This window comes from Triturus cristatus, chromosome 8 (genome assembly GCF_964204655.1).
Source record: "Triturus cristatus chromosome 8, aTriCri1.1, whole genome shotgun sequence".
Classification (NCBI taxonomy): domain Eukaryota; kingdom Metazoa; phylum Chordata; class Amphibia; order Caudata; family Salamandridae; genus Triturus; species Triturus cristatus.
Window position 1 is genome coordinate 1,629,155,488 of NC_140591.1, and position 17,179 is coordinate 1,629,172,666.

General features: G+C 46.3%; 1 protein-coding gene across 1 annotated transcript in view; it reads left to right on the forward strand.

Annotated features, from left to right (window-relative positions):
• Positions 1 to 2,031: 2,031 nt before the first annotated feature.
• Positions 2,032 to 17,179, forward strand: part of LOC146808461 (transient receptor potential cation channel subfamily M member 2-like) — a 3,976,112-nt gene continuing 3,960,964 nt past the window's right edge. The window contains exons 1-2 of the mRNA XM_085623954.1: positions 2,032 to 2,085; positions 5,249 to 5,328. Coding sequence (XP_085480080.1) covers positions 2,032 to 2,085; positions 5,249 to 5,328 — 134 coding nt within the window. The remainder of the gene's footprint in view (positions 2,086 to 5,248; positions 5,329 to 17,179) is intronic.

Below are 17,179 nucleotides of genomic sequence, written 5' to 3' on the forward strand. Positions count from 1 at the left end.
TACCCCCACACTATTGCCCTCACACTGGGATACCACTCCCGTACATGTTAAATGTTCTACCGGTGCGGCTAAGGTATCCGGGGGGTTAATAACAGCCTGCTCCCTAACATTGGCTGCAGCTTCGGTATTATACAATTTTTTGGACGTCTTCCCTTTCTTACCACCATTGGCATAAACCTGCCCTTGTTTACGCTTTGGAATCGCCCCTTGACGTCTCTCCCGTAGTTGCCTAGTATTAAAAGTCTTAGCAGGACTAACCCCCGTAGGTAGCATGTGGGATGATGACACTAATAAATCCGAAACCATGGACTGCTCCCCCGGGGTAGTATAATCCAGATCTCGGGCAGCTGATGAAATACATATGGTTTCAGAGATCACAGGGGCACCATTACCGCTAGTTTGTCCATGGGGTTCAGGTGTCCGTGCATTAGCAATATACCCCATGGATGACCTTCTAGCGATGGCTAAATCTTGTGAGACCCGCCGCTCCATCAGCGTGATCCCCTGATCTATTACAGAGTTAGCTCTAATGATAAAGTTGTCCAAAGTCCCAGTTAGATTTCCATTAACCGCTCTGCTTCTGCTCTCCCTCCGGGCCATGATAATGTAGGTAAACGAACCTCGTAGAGAAAGTACTTACAGATTAGGTCCCGGGGAAGCAGATAAAAGAGGGTAGGTCCGGTCTGGTCTCCTCCGAGCTTAAACGGAGGGTAGGCCCCTTGGTCCGGGCGAGCGGGCGGGAAGAGGCTCAGCTGAAAGTGAAAATGAACGCGGGCTGCTGGTCCTCGCAGTCCCGCCGACGTTAATACCCCAAAGAAACACCAAGTCCAGTCAACAGAACAACTCAGTCCACTGGGGTAGAGAGACTCCAATGCAAACTTAGAACAGTTCAAGATTTAAAGTGCAACAACAATGAGCTCCCAGAGCAGAGTTGTTAACCAGTCAAGAGAATGAAGCAACTGAGGGAGGAGTGAGGAGCATGGCAAGCGGCCTCTCCCCCAGGAGAAGCAATCCTCACCAGCCGCAGAGAGACGGCCGCGATACCAGGGCCTCGCCTACGCCCGCACCTCCAAGCGCCCAAAGCAAGCTCCACTCGGCTCCCTCCCTGCCCCCGAGGTCAGTTCGTCGACGTAGTGTCCGGCTGGAATTCGGACCAGGAACCAGGGACCTGTGGCCGGGAGCCGCAAGAAGTCTGAGAGAAACCGGAGAGACAAGGCTCGCGTGAAGTCTCACCGGCGTCTCGCCGGCGTTTCGGCGTGTGACGTCCTCCCTTTCGGCATCAAGAGGAGGAGCTTGTGAAAACACCTCATTCCTATTCTGCAATAGCTACTTTCTTTTTCTTAAAATAAGAGTTTGAATCTGAATCTTTCTCTTCATTCTTCCCACTAACCTCAACATCATGTGCTCGTTCTCTTACACTTTTTGGCCTCAAATATTCGTGCTTGTTCTCTTACACTTTTTGGCCTCAAATATTCGTCCTTTATGCGATTTATAGTCTGTCCGATCATTTCTGTCCTGTTATTCTCCCCAGAGTCCTACAAAGAAAAGGAATACTGGCTATCAGGATACTGCTACCAATCCAGTTTATTTTTGTTTTATAATGGTCCCTCAAGTTATATCCACCCCTACTGGACAACTGTTATGAAAATCCAACACCGATTTTTTATTTTTTTTGCTTTTTCTTTGTTTACAGTGCATCCTTTTCTTTCCCTTGGGCTTGTTGTTTGTCTTGAGTGGCAGTTTTGCGTCTCAAGAACCTAAGGTATTCCATCCCACAGAGGTGTATACTTCAGAAATAATTTTAGGAAGCTTCTTTTTTGTGTTGTGTTTTTTATAGCGCAAACTAGACCCGAAGGTATCAGAGTGCATTACATGAGGACACATTCCTTTATTTAGGCACGGGGAGATTAAGTGATTTGCCCAGAATCACAGAATGTTGGACGTCCTTGCCGAGACTCAAACCTGGTTCCTCAGCTCTGAGGTCGAACGCTCTAGCCATTAGGCCACATTCTCTCCCCAACGATCTTGAACATGAATGGCAGCCAAGAGCTGGAGCACTGCCAGGACCATGCTTCCCCTGAAATGGTACTAAGAACTATAGTAGAATCACCCATTCATTCTATTCCTACATCAACATCAGATACAGCTTCATTTTCATTCAGTATTAGTTTTAACACCTTACATAACATCGACAACGAGTGTGTCATGCGTAGTAGTAGTATAAATATGTGCAAAGTTTGTTCCCCACGTGCTACCATACCAAGTGGAAGACACATAGTTAGAGTTCTATGATTATCTTGGGATGTTGTGTGAGGACAAACAACTTCCAATAGATTGGTTTTGTGAGCAATCTCAAATTGAATCTTAACTTGCTATGCTGCTGATAGCATTAATAGTCTATGGACTAACTGCCTGTATTGCAGGATGCACTTGTACAGGGCCAGGAACAATTGCCCAAGTAGCTGTTGACTGTAAAACATACTACCAAAGTCACCTTTAAATACCCACTGATTGATTCAGTAAAGTTCTTACATCTGCTACATTTGACTGACGAGCTCCAATCATTGCAAAACCGCTCTTAGTTTGCTTGTTTTCCCGTTTAGAGAGTCCCTGGCAGTTCGGATTGGAATGTTCCTAGTGGAGCAAGGTCAAGACTGATTTGCAAATGGTTGAGTCTAAACTGAGGTGACATGGTGCATAAAAGAACAATGGATTGGAATGTTTGAATAACATATATAAACAAGTGCTGAACTATCAAATTGTACTGAAAATAATATTAAACAATATATGCCTGCTAACAAAATTAAATGCAGTATGTGTTTATAATTGAAAAATGTGCACTCAAATAAATAAATATATGAATTGCGATGTGGGACATAAACAGGACAAATACGAAGAATACATGAATCTGAGCCAGGTTCTGAGATCTTGGCTTTCTGCAACTCTCATTAATGACCTCTTCTAGGAAGGATCATATCCTGCACCGACTTATGTGACATAAAGTTACGGTTGGCAGTTGTAAAACCTCAGTCATCAAGTGGGCAAATCATGCTCCAATATAAAATATACTGCTGAGTAAAAAAAAAAAAAAATATGAGACACCTCTAACAGACTTCCTCTCTAGAGAAAAGATTGCCTGAGCCCCAGCGGAAATTACAATTTACCTTTAATGTGCCCCCCCCCCCCCCCATCAGTCTGGAATTTTTAAATCTGGAGCATTTTTATGCCCTCCACTGGTGGCGCTTTAGGGCATTTATCCAACTGACCTTAATGATGCATGACCCTGCCAAATGCATCTTAATGGACTTGTTTTACTTCAGATTACAAAAAGTAATTATTAATATGATCCTGTTCATCAAAACATTTGACAAACAGGCTTAATCTACACTTGCAACTCTAAAGCCAGCCTTAGAAAAGTTGTTATAAGTATTCATAACTGATGAATGGAATGCTTGAATTAATCTCAGCCACTGGTAATCACTCGAGGCCGCATCCCAATCCATCATTATTCTGCACACGACGCCACCTCAGTTTGGACCTAGCTATATGCAAATCAATCTTGACCAGCCAAACTGCCATGCTAGGGTCTCCCGGAACTGGAACACAAGCAACCCAAGGCTTTTTTTGCCCTAGGTATGGGCTCATTTGCCAGGTGCAGCTTGGTTTTAGTGACAGTGTGCACAGGGCCCACATATGGGCATACCCGTCCCACTTAGGACGACACACTTAAGTATACAAAAAGGTATTGGATGAAATGCTTGAATTAATTCCAGCCACTGGTAATGACTCTAGGCCGCATCCCAATGCATCCAACATTGTTTCACTTCAACACTATGTAATGATTATACAGACTTTTAGGTTTTTTCAATGACACAGACCGTAAGTGTAAGGAGGCCGCTGGAGCACCTTCCTTGGGTCTTACTGTGAATTGCTACATTTGTTTGAGAGACCTCAAGCATCAGTGCTTCAGAGACCTCCATCTAAGAAGCAGTAAGGGAATAGCAGACTTGGATCAGCCATTGGCTTCTATGGGTTGGTCATGGTGTATTTGCTTGGATGATTTGCCACTGCATCAACACATTGTCTTTTGATGAGTTTTATTTACGTAGTCCCATTTGTGTTGCCTTTGGGTTTCGGTGATGTGCCTGAGTTGTGCTTTTGTCGGATTGCTGAAGCAACATGACACTTGTATTGTAACTCAGAGTCAATGTGTGCGTTTTGATGGTTTTACTTTACTGACAATGACATTTTCACTTCTGGTTTATATCTTTTTTGTCTTAGAATGTGCATCATGTGTGTCTTTACTATAAGCGAAAGCTGCTCACTCTTCACCCTTCCAAGTCTGTGTTGCTTTGCTCTCATGATGGCATGTTATTGGACTTGCCTCCACTTTATAACGCTCTTCTTTGAGGATGAATCCCAACTCTGCTAACAGTCTGTTGAACAAAGGTCCCTACTTCCAGCTTCTGTATTGGTGGAGCCCAAGAGGTTGCTTCCTTACCGTATTTCCAGGAGCATCACACCCAGAGTTGTCCAACTATTACCAAACACTTCCCTTAACAAGAAGACGGACCTGCTGGTTTGCTAATGCTTGTTTGAGATTGAAATGAAGCACCTTTCCAGGTGTTTTAATTAGGACTGTATATTAGTGTTGCGTGACCCACAGATGGCAAGACCCCCAGAGGGATACAAAGTTTGCATTGCTTTTCTGTGGATTAAATGCTCTTCTACTAAAGTAAGTGGATTTCTGCTGTGGTTGTATCATCTGTGGCCTAGTGTCCAGTGAAGCTTTTCGGTTAGCTGATCTGAAGCTTTATCACACCAAAACAGATAAGGCGCCACTGTTGTAATACTTAAAAACACAAATATTTATAAAAAAAATAGAAATAGGAATGTTGTGAGGCTGGTGTACATATTAGTTTTTTGGTGTAATGATACCTGCAATAATGACTTAAACGGGTGCATCCAAAATCAATGGGATTGTTTTAACCATATTAACTGAACATGTCACATGAGAATTGAATTCCCAGGCACATTTTACAAGGTTCACCCGTTTAGTGAATGGGCTTGGAGTCTGAGTAGCTGAACCTACCATGCCGCTGTGGGTCTGCTGGGGTCAGTGCCTGGTGTTAGCTGGACTGTTCCATCTGACCTCAGGAGGGGTTTACAGGAGGACAGTTCTCCTTTTACAAAGCAGCAGATGGGCAGAACATTCGTTGGACTGAACTCTTCCTATTGTCTTCTGCAGATTGAGAACTGTTCCAAAGAAGGCATCCAAAAGAAGCCGTGCACGCACCTCATCAGGAGCCCCGCCCTCTTTGGTCACAGGTAACGAATGACTGTCAGGACTGTACCAAACCTGCCTTGGTTTCCTAACTTAGAATGCAATATTGAGCTGCAGACTGCCCAGAGACAAGTTTTAATGCCTAGTTATATCCATCACTTCCAGTGGTCTATCAGATCAGCCCTTCCATCTCCAAAAGGAACCGTCTGCTTTCACTGTTATGTTCCATTATGGTAAATACTGCATTCTAGAACTTTATAGTGGGGCTGAACGTAATCTCTTTTAATAAATGTAGACAAACAATTGTATTCAGTACCGTTTTTCACTTTCAAGAAATGCAAATATTTAAATTGAGGACTGTTCATCGTTACAGAAAAGCCCAAAACGGTGTGCTAGGCTGCTGAGTACATTTAGTAGATCAAATTCCAACATATTGAGAGAGTAACTGCTGGGCCGGCTTTAGGGCGGTGCGACCGGTGCCACCGCACCGGGTGCTGGCTTCCTGGGGGCGCTGTGTTTGGAAGTTTATTATGCTTTTGAAGCACCTGCTGCATCGTTCCTTTCCTATATTGCAATTACCAGGCCTCACATAAATGTCAAGCTAACTCGTGCGATTAATTATCTTCCTGGAGGGAGATCAGCATTTTGTATAGTTGAGGTTTTGACTTCGGTGAAGTTAGTGCAGAGGGTTAATATGCCTGCTGCAAAGAACGTGTACCAAGTAGATTACAGAGTGTGTATGATGTAAACAGGTCAGCAGGTTACTGCTTTCAAAAGAGACATCCTTTTGTTACTTGCAATTAATAACTTAAAGTCCTAATATAGAATCGTGAGCTATTAACTTTTATCCCAGAACTGCATACACACTGCAAAGTATACATTATTAGAACATTGATTAATGTTGCAAAAAGGGTTAATTTGGCTAGAAATCGATTCTTATTATTAAAGAAAACTCCCAACTATGCTGCTTCTTTTTCGACTCTGCGTTTGTGCTTCTCCACACCAAGCACTCTTAAACTATACTGCCTACCAGTATGGATGACATGTGACTCCTACACTTTTAGTCCTTTGGCTTATGTAACATTTCCTATACACTGATTTGCACACGTATGATTGATTGTCTCTGTGTAATGTGTGTGTGATGCAAAGTGATCAGACACCCTACACTGGTATGAGTGGTGCTATATAACTAATTCAATGCATCTGAGAGAGAGTGTGGTTATGGAGACTTGGTCACTGTTAAGGGTGCTAGTGAGAGAATCCATGGTGGAGGTGGTCATTGGGGGAGGGGCCAACAAACATTGTCGCACAGGGCGCCACCAGCACTAAAGCCGGCCCTGAGAGTAAGTAAAGGGGCAAGTGATATAGTTCAGCCTAGGAACTGAGACTGAGTAATGGAAGTTCTTGATTAGTTTTTCATTTTGTCACATCAGAATAGTTAACATTTCTAAACTTACAATGAGGTTCGCTTGTCTCGTATAAAAAACGAATTACGCCAAGGGCAGTGGCAAAAAGCTGAGAAGGCCTCAGAAATGAATTCTATAGTCTCAGTCCCACTGTACATGGTAGCTCTGGGAGCTGTACTTTCTCAGTCACCGCCCAACCTTACAGTTAAAATATGTAACATTATAGTCAATGTCTGGTCTGGAACAATCTCATTCTGCACTTGTGCAGCCAAACATCCTATAGAATCTCATTCTGCACTTGTGCAGCTAAACATCCTATAGAATCTCATTCTGCACTTGTGCAGCCAAACATCCTATAGAATCTCATTCTGCACTTGTGCAGCTAAACATCCTATAGAATCTCATTCTGCACTTGTGCAGCCAAACATCCTATAGAATCTCATTCTGCACTTGTGCAGCTAAACATCCTATAGAATCTCATTCTGCACTTGTGCAGCCAAACATCCTATAGAATCTCATTCTGCACTTGTGCAGCTAAACATCCTATAGAATCTAATTCTTCACTTGTGCAGCTATACATCCTATATAACATCAATGAATTGAAATGAGAGCTGCAGTGCCAGCTACAAACACCAGGCAGGATGACCTGCTACAGCCCACATACCTGTACAACTCTTCAGAGCCTATTCCTCTCTTCGTCGCTTCCGTAAGAAGCGGATGTGGCTCTTCGAACAAGCCCTCCATGGCTGGCGTCACACACCAGGCATACAGCACCTGGATACCCTCTGGATTGATAAGTGCGCCATATAACACAATAGCATCACAAAGTGGGTTCCTCCTGCAGGGCATTAGCTCAAAGGCCTGAGACAAGTTTTAATGATTGTCAACATCCATCTATTGCAGTGGCAGGTCGTGCACACGATTGTGGCACGCGTTGATGCATCAAGTTGCACTGATGCACACACTGTATGTATTCTATCCTATGTTTCTTTTCTAGGTATTCATCAGGAGCAGTTTCAACTTTTTGCCACCCTGTATGAACAACAGGAAGCTGGCTCGCCCTGACTGATTATGAGGGTATACTTTTTTGTTCACATCACTGTTATCACGTGCACTTCTTATATTTTACCTTTGATCCTGAAGAAGCGCCAATGACCTCTGTGGCGACAGGGGCGCGAAACATGTTGATCCATGATTTACCACAGGCATATATAGCCTGTTAGGGCATTTTTTACCCATGGGGTTCTAATTCTGGTTTCTGATGGTCTGAATCCAGCTCTGTTTGGTTTAGTAACCCCTGATTGTAATTTTATCTTGCACGCACTTTTTCACCCTCAGTACTGGACACACACACCCACAGGCACCATCCGGCATTTCTCTTTAAAAAGATCTCCGATAAAGTGACCCTTCGGGGGACCCGTAGGGCATTGCAGTGCCGGGCCCTAGGAGGAGCAAATGCCCGATGATGAAGCATGACATCCTTCTAGGGTGTGTGAGGGCAACAAGAGGCAAGATTGGTGCCTCCTCTGTGTTATGGGGTCTTTCTTATACCTAGGTCTTTTGTCCTTTTTCTTGTTCTCTGCTATAAGGCTTGTGGGTGACCTCTGGCGCCCTGACTTTGGAACAGTGTCCTCTTTTTGGTTTAAGCATTATATTAGAGGAGCATGGACACTGGACCGTAATGTGCTCCTCGATCCCCCCTTCTTCTGTTGATGTGGATACATTCATGCCCTTATGGACTCTGCCAAACAGCTTCTTCCAAAATTATCTGAGGAAGATCGGGGACATTTCAGTGAGCTATTGGCAGACTCCCAGGCTGCGGCTCGCCAAGTCATCCAGTCTGGCCTGGACACGGCAGATTTGGTTGCCAGGGTGATGGGCTCATCCACTGCTATGAGAAGGCATGCATGGCTAAGGTCTTCTGGGTTCTCTCCTGATGTGCAAACTGCCCTTCTCGATCTTCCTTTTGACGGATCCAGGCTCTTTGGAGAAAAAGCTGACTCTGCTTTGCAAAGGTTCAAAGACTGTAAGGCCACAGCGAAATCCTTGGGTTTACAGTCTCAGGCAAAGGGTTATGGCTATAGAAGATACTGTGGCTTTGGGAAGTCTTCCTTTCGTGGTTCCCGTCAGCCACAGCAGCAGCAACAGCAACAAAACCCCTTGAACAAGTCCCACAGGGATAAAAGCAGAGGTCGCCTTCGTGGAGCGGGTCGTCAGCCCTCTTCCTCCTCCTCCTCTACCTCCCCGGCCCCTCCTGGTAATGCAGGAAAGCAGCCCTAGATCCGCCATCCTGGATCATGCAGGTCCTGTGGGGGGTCAGCTTACCCATTTTCTACAGGATTGGAAATTGGTCACTTCGGATCTTTGGGTTTTAGATCTGGTAGAAAATGGGTACGCCCTTCCCTTCAGGGAATTCCCTCCTCCTTACCCACCTTGCCAAGGATTTTACACGGGGGATCATTTACTTCTTCAGAAGGAGGTGCTTGTCCTACAACAAAAAGGTGCGATAGAGGTGGTTCCGGAGCAGGAAAGGGGTCAGGGATGCTACTCCCGGTATTTCCTGATTCCCAAGAAGGATGGCAGGTTACGACACATCCTGGATCTCAGAATCTTGAATCTGTTCCTCAAGCAGGAGAGGTTCAAGATGCTCACCCTAGCGCAGGTTCTTCAGGCGCTGCAATAAGAGGACTGGATGGTGTCCATCGACTTGCAGGATGCGTATTTTCACATCCCAATCCTGAAGTCGCACAGGATGTATCTCTGGTTTACGGTTGGGTCACAACATTACCAGATTGCGGTCCTTCCGTTTGGTCTTACAGCTGCACCTCGAGTTCTTCACCAAGGTGATATTGGTGGTGGCTGCCCATCTCAGGAGGTCGGGGATCCCGGTTTTTCCCTACCTGGACGACTGGCTTCTGAAGGGAGAGTCGCCAGAGATGGTGCGCCGTCATCTGCAGGTAACAACTCAACTGTTGTTCAGATTGGGTTTTTCGATAAATGTGCCCAAATCTCACCTGGTGCCCTCTCAGCGCAACCTGTTCATAGGGGCAGGCCTGGATACCACTCTGTGTTGAGCTTTTCCTCCTCCGCAAAGGATTCTCGACATTCAGGAAATTATCCCTTTGTTTCGCAATGGAGCGGTTGTTCCAGTTCTGAAGGTCCTACGCCTGCTCGGTATGTTCACCTCCTGCATTCTGTAGATCAACCATGCACGCTGGCACATGAGGGCACTCCAGTGGTGTCTCCGCAGGCAGTGGTATCAGCACAACAGGGATCTCAGGGAGTCAGTCAGGATCTCCAGAGAAGATGCAGCGGATCTGTCTTGGTGGAGCGTGGAGGACAATCTGTCTCAAGAAAAGCCCTTTCATCTTCCTCCATCTGTGGCCACAGTGATAACGAATGCCTCTATCCAAGGGTGGGGGGCTCATCTGGGGGATCTGGAGATCAAGGGTCTTTGGTCTCCAGAGGAAAGATTGCTTCAAATCAATCTTCTGGAATTTCGGGCAATACGTTTGGCGCCCAAGGCCTTTCTCCGTTCCCTTTGCGGTCAGTCGGTTTAAGTCCTGACGGACAACACTGCCACGATGTGGAACGTCAACAAGCAGGGAGGAGTAGGGTTGTACTGCCTCTGCAGGGAGGCATTGCGGCTTTGGTCCTGGGCTCAGGTCCATCGGATTTGTTTGATGGCAAATAATCTTGCCGGGGTGTTGAACGTGTGTGCGGACAGTCTCAGGCGGCAGTTCTCTGCCCACCACGAGTGGAGGCTTCATCTAGATGTAGTTCGACACATCTTCCGGACGTGGGGGACTCCTCTGGTGGATCTGTTTGCCACTCTCGAGAACGCGCACTGCCCGTCATTCTGCAGTCTCCAGTTTCTGATGCAGGGGGAGTTGGGGGACGCGTTTCAGTTGAATTGGAGCTCAAAACTCCTTTATGCGTTTCTTCCCATACCCTTGATTCCTCGGGTTCTGAGGAGCATTCGCCAAGACTGGGCCCAAGTTATTTTGATCGCCCCGGCTTGGCCAAGAAGGGTGTGGTACACGGACCTTCTTCACCTCTCGTTGCACCCTCCGCTCCGTCGCCCTCTCAGGGTAGACCTCCTCTCGCAGTCGGAGGGGCGGGTTCTACATCCCCACCTCCAGAGCCTGCACCTTCATGCCTGGAGATTGAACGGGGCAACCTGAACTCTTTCTCTCTCCCGCCTGACGTGGTGGATGTTATTTTATCGGCCAGGCGACACTCCACCAAGTCCATTTACAGGTGGTCAAGATTTGTTAAATGGTGTGGCGAGAGGTCTATTGATCCCTTAAAAGCTCATCTTTCTGATGTTCTTTGTTTTTCGCTGCATTTGGCCCAGCAGGGTTGTGCTGTGGCTACTGTTAAAGGTTATTTGTCGGCTTTATCGGCATTTCTCTGTTTGCCTGATCAGCTGTCTCTTTTTAAATCTCCGATTGTTTTAAGGTTTATTAAGGGCCTTACTAATAGGTTTCCGCCTACTCCCGTCATTATGCCCCAGTGGGATTTAAATCTAGTTTTAACTTTCTTAATGGGTTCCCCATTTGAACCTATGCATAGTTGTCCTTTAAGACTGCTGTCATTCAAAACGGTCTTCCTTGTGGCTATCACCTCAGCCAGGAGGGTGAGTGAGCTTCAGGCTTTGAGTTCTAAGCCTCCGTTTCTGACTATTCATGCTGAAAGGATGGTTCTCAGGACCAGGGCTGCTTTTCTGCCTAAGGCGGTAACTCCCTTCCATCTAGGGCAGTCCATTACCCTCCCTACTTTCTATCCCCCTCACCCTTGCAAGGAGGAAGAGAGGCTTCACCACTTGGCTCCTAAGAAGGCGGTTAGTTTCTATCTGGATAGATTGAAGGACCTGCGATTGGACAATCAGCTCTTTGTGGGTTACGTTGGACCATGAAGGGCAAGGCGGTGCACAAGTGCACTCTATCCAGGTGGATCATCTTGTGCATCAAGATCTGCTACGCTGGGGCTGGTAAGGAGCCTCCTGAAGATATTAGAGCTCATTCCACCAGGCCTAAATCATCTACTTCTGCCTTGTCCGGAGGTGTTCCTGTGTTGGACATCTGTAAGGCCGCAACTTGGGCCTCCCTCCACACTTTCACAAAGCATTACTGCTTAGATTCCGAGGTGAGGAGGGACAGCCATTTTGCGCGCTCTGTTTTGCAGGACCTTTTGGTATAGAAGGGTGGACACCCTCCTCCGGGGGTTGGACAACTGTGGGATTCTATTCATAAGGTGAGGAATCAACAGGCAGATGTATCCATCAGAAGAACAAGTTACTTACCTTTGGTAACACTTTTTCTGGTGGATACAGCGTCTGCCTGTGGATTCCTCACTGACCCACCCGCCTCCCCGTTGTCAACCCTTTTATACCTTAAAAGAGGTATTGGTTACTATGTTTGTTTCATATTGTCATTTGTATTGCCTCTGTTTGCCTTTGTGTAGGCTTATAGGAAATGCTTGCTTTCTTTTCCTTTCCTTTTTCACTTTACACTGTGTGTAATTGTGTGAATACTGTGTACTATGTATGCATTGTCTATATGGTCGGTCCGCCCCGTTCGCCTCGGAGGCACGGAAAAAATGACATCATTTCCACTGAATGCTGGCGCAGGGGATATTCATAAGGTAAGGTATCCACAGGCAGATTCTGTATCCACCAGAACAAGTGTTACCAAAGTAAGTAACTTGTTCATTTGGTGTAAATCTGTTCAGTAGTTTGGGAATTATTAAAGAAAAAAGATTTCTGTCTATCTAGAAATGCAGATTCACCACAAAGGATCCGTGGATCCTCGCACCAACAACAATGCAGTGATTGGCTGAGCGTAACTTGAGAGTAAAGTTGCAGCCGCCATTTTGTAAATCGGGATACTGTGCTCAGGGGGGGATAAAGTAAAAATGGGATATAAGGGGGCAGGATAGAGGTATCCTGACCCCATGGAACTGATGGAGGGGTATGTGAGGGAGCCCTCCTGGGTTAGAAATAGCTCAACAATGTTCTTTTGGGGTGCGTGTGGATCTGTGGATCCACTTAGGCACTCAGCGTGGCCCATGTGTAAATCTGCAGTGGCTCTCTGGATCCAGACCCCAATTTAAAAAAGAATACACCCACTCACACCCGTACACAACCACTCACACATCCATACACCCACTCACACACACAGTCACATACATCCACTCAGACCCAGAGAACCACTCATACAACCATACATTCACTCACACACAGACCCACAAAACCTCTCACACACCCACTCCCAGACCCACACAGCCACTCACACTACCACTCACACATCCATATTGTCACCCACACACCACTCCAAGACCCAAACAGACACTGACACACCCACTTACGCCCACTTACTCACTCACACACCCATGCAGTCACTTACACACCCACTCAGAGACCCAGAAAACCATTCACACATCCACTCACACAGCCATAAAGTCACTCACACCCAGTCACACATCCATACAACCACTCACGCACTCACTCAAATGCCCCTACAGGCACTGACATATTCACCCAGAGAACCAGTCTCACACCTACTCACAGACCCAAATAGGCACTCACACACTCACCCACTCGTAGACCCCAATTGTAAAAAATACACCCACACACAAATCGACAAAGCCACTCACATACCCATTCACACACTCTTGCACACCCACACCGCCCCTCACACACCCATTCACGCACTCACAGACCCACAAAACCACAACCGCACCCACTCTGAAACCCACACAGATGCTCACACACCCAATCACACACTCACAGACCCCCACACACACCCATGCCGCCTCTCACACACCCACTCACAGACCCACAAAATCACTACCTCACCCACACATGCCCACACAACCACTTGTACACCCTCTCACACATTCACCCAGCCACTCACACACCCACTCACAGACCCACAAAACCACTACCACTCTTACTCACAGACCCACACAGCCACTCACCCACTCACACACATTCACAACCCACACAGCCACTCACATACTCACTTACACCCATTCACACACTCACAGTGAAAACCACTCACACACCCATATAGCCACTCACACACCCACACAGTCACTCACATAGCCATTCGTCCACACCCACACACAGGGAGTGATACATTAAAAAAATTGAAATAGCAAATGTTTGTATTAAATGTGTCATCTTAGTATTGAATGTGTGCTTTTGGTTGGGAACATTTACGTGGATCCATAAAATGAATTAAAAAAGAGAAAAACTTGATGTTTTGCATTTATAGAAATACAACAAATTTTGCATTATGTATTGTTAATTGTTACTTTTTAAAATGCATAATAAGAATAAATGTGTGAATAAAAGGAGCTTATAACCTTGTAAAAATGTATATTACTAAATTGAACTTCTAAGTGAAATTGTAGTACATTTTATATTTTGAAAAAATTATGAAATTCACAAAATAAGCAGAGGTTATAAGGGTGTTGGAGTTAGGAAGTAGTGGTAAAAAAACGTGGAAATTTACTGAAAAAAACTAAGGTTACAGGGACGTAATAGTTAGGAAACAGCATTAAAAAACAGAAATTCACTGAAAAACAAAGGTTGCAGGTATGTTAAAGTTAGGACATAGAGTTAGTTAGGTTCCGATTTTACACACTCAAAACCATAGAAATGCATCAATTTAATAGTAGGTGCACAACGTGACATTCACTCCTCCCCAATTGCCGCCATCTTACCTCCCCGCCTGCCCAAGAACTCTCAGAATCAAGAGCGTATTGTTCATGGCGTAGCCTTTTTATTCACCTCAAACCCGGTAATTCACCACAAACCAACACAAGAGTAGCAGTATCCTTCTTGGATACATAAAATATTTTATAGCATCACTCTTTAGCAGCATCAGCATCTCAAAGGCTGAAAGGAAATTAGGCACGACATTACACTTGAACTTCAGCTTGGCCGTACACTTGAGTGGCCTTGACCTGGCAAAGGCAGTAAAGAAAGTAAGCACCACATTACACTTGGGCTTGGCCATACACTTGAGCTTGGCCGTCTCGGCCCACCAAGCCCCCCCTCTGCTGCTCACATTGTGCCAGCAGGCCCCAAGTGCTGCAGTAAACAGTTGCACTACTTGAAAACCAGGGCCCCGCATAGCACACCGGCCCACCGGGGTACCTGCTCATAGGCAGCCTCCTCAAGGTTCAACTCAGTCCATACGTTGCGGGTTAGGGCAGTAGAGTCCAGGACCACCAGCAGGTCAGACCCCCCTTCTGCCTACCCTCTGCAGACGCGGATCCTACCCCCCTTCTGGGACCATCCAGTCACTGAATCTCAATTGTTGTGCATCCCCCTTTGTTGTTAAATGTCAGCGCTCCGCCACAGGGTGAGCAGCTCCCTGGCGCACTCGCCCCCCCCTCCCCCGGCACTGACTGTGCTCCACCAGAACCCCAATCATAGTCTGCATAAAGAGCTCCTGCCCTTTTATTGACAGATGCATCCCATCCTGATGGAACAGCTCCCTTTTTCTAGCTGAAGCAAGTTGTGCCAAATCGCGCCCATCGTGGAACCTGCTACTATTCTTTTGATCAAATGGTTCGACTATAACCACAATCTAGGGAGGTCGAGTCACTCAATGCCTCCCCATTTCCCGCTAGAGTGGTCTTTCAGCTCTGAAAGGAAACAGATCATAAAACAGCGCCTCCCCCTGTTGCGGGCGCTGATGCCACCAAAGTGGGACCCTGGCCCGCATTTTCCCTGCTTATTTTCTTCTTGGGGGTGACTGACACCCATATCCGAAACCAAACAGCCAAACCACGGGATGTTGGCCGTTACCGTAGGCCCTCCTTCATGGTGTCCCCACATTGGATAGACTGATCCGTATGCATCACCTCCGCAAGGAATGCATCAGATCGTCTTGCATAACTACAATGCAAAATTAACATACTCCAGGGGTGAGACCTGCACCGAATATGCGGGTAAACAATTAAGTAAGAAATAAGGAAGCAAGATGAAAGGGAAAGCTATCCTCCTGAACCGGTGGATTATCCATGGCCTCCCCTCTATGTTATTTGCGTTGCCCACCCTCATCTCTCGCTAATGACTGCTGACTCCTAACCGGAAAAGAGACACTCTGCATGAATCATTTGGCGAATACGTAACGCTGCCCTAATGTTTATTAATTCCTTAGTAATTCCTCCCATTTACTTTGGATTGTCACACCTACATCGCTACCCATTAGTGGGACGAGCTCTTAAATTTCATTTCCTTCCCAAGAGCCCCATGTTGTTTGCGTTGTACACCTTCAGTCCTCACTAAGGACTGCTGACCCTTGAAAGGAGAAGAGAAACTCCGCATATACATATTTGGCAAATTAGGTACTTCGCAATTCCCCACATTGCCTGTGGATTATGGCACCGATCAATTTATACTTGTTATTGGGAAGAGCTTTTAATATGCATTTCCTTTACTTAGTGGGCTAAGCTCGTGGCCGAACCCGTAAAGCCGGCTAAAAGAAAAAAGTGCTTCCAGTGTAGGTAAACCCACTCGTCGCCACGGCTGGGGTTATTATGCTAATTCTGGAAAAGCAATCCACATGTGCTTCTCCAAAGCACACATGCGGCGGAATGGCGGTATGCCCTTATTTGCCCCCGCCTGTATGTTACGACCATTCGGTAAGGCCTGTGTGTTTGAGCGGACTTTTACTACAGCTGTATGTTCGTAAGGGGGCCAGCTCCTTCTAGCAATGCCAGGACACCTTCCTGGGTGATGATGCGCTTGAACCACGCCGCACAACACAACGTATAGCCATAGATTGCAACATTCTTGCTAGCTCTTCGTAAGAAGGCAAGCTCCTTATGGCAACTCCAGTGCACCTTCATGGGTGCTAATACGCTTAACCAAGCCCCACAACCCAACATATAGCCATAGATTGCACCATCCTTGCTAGCTCTTGTAAGAAGGCAAGCTCCTTATAGCAACGCCAGGACAACTTCCTGGGTGATCATGCGCTCAAACCCAGCCGCACCACACAACGTATAGCCATAGCTTGCAACATCCTTACTAGCTCTCCGGGCTATTGTCCTGCACTGGGATTCATTGGTACCCCTGGGGAGATCTATCCATAGGCTACCCATCCCCCGACTCCCTAGCGAAAGGAGTTTGTCCTCCTGCCACGCAAGTGATGCCGGTAGCGCCCAGCGTAAACCTTGCCAGAGCAGCTACGGGTAAGCCTTCTTTGTGACGGTGCTTTACACTAGTTATCGGTTTTGTACGTACATCTGGATTTATTACTTGACTAATTTGGCCGAGGTTCATTCAACGTTGAAAAGAGGAAATTACTAATTGAACCTAGACTGGAGGTTCGAGGCTGCTAACCATGACCCCTAGAATTAAGTCAGCCACTCAGGCCCTTATGCCACATCCTAGTGGGATACTAAATTCCTAAAGGGAGAAAACAATTTTGACAGCCCTGAGCCTTGACAGTTGTGGGTCCCTAGC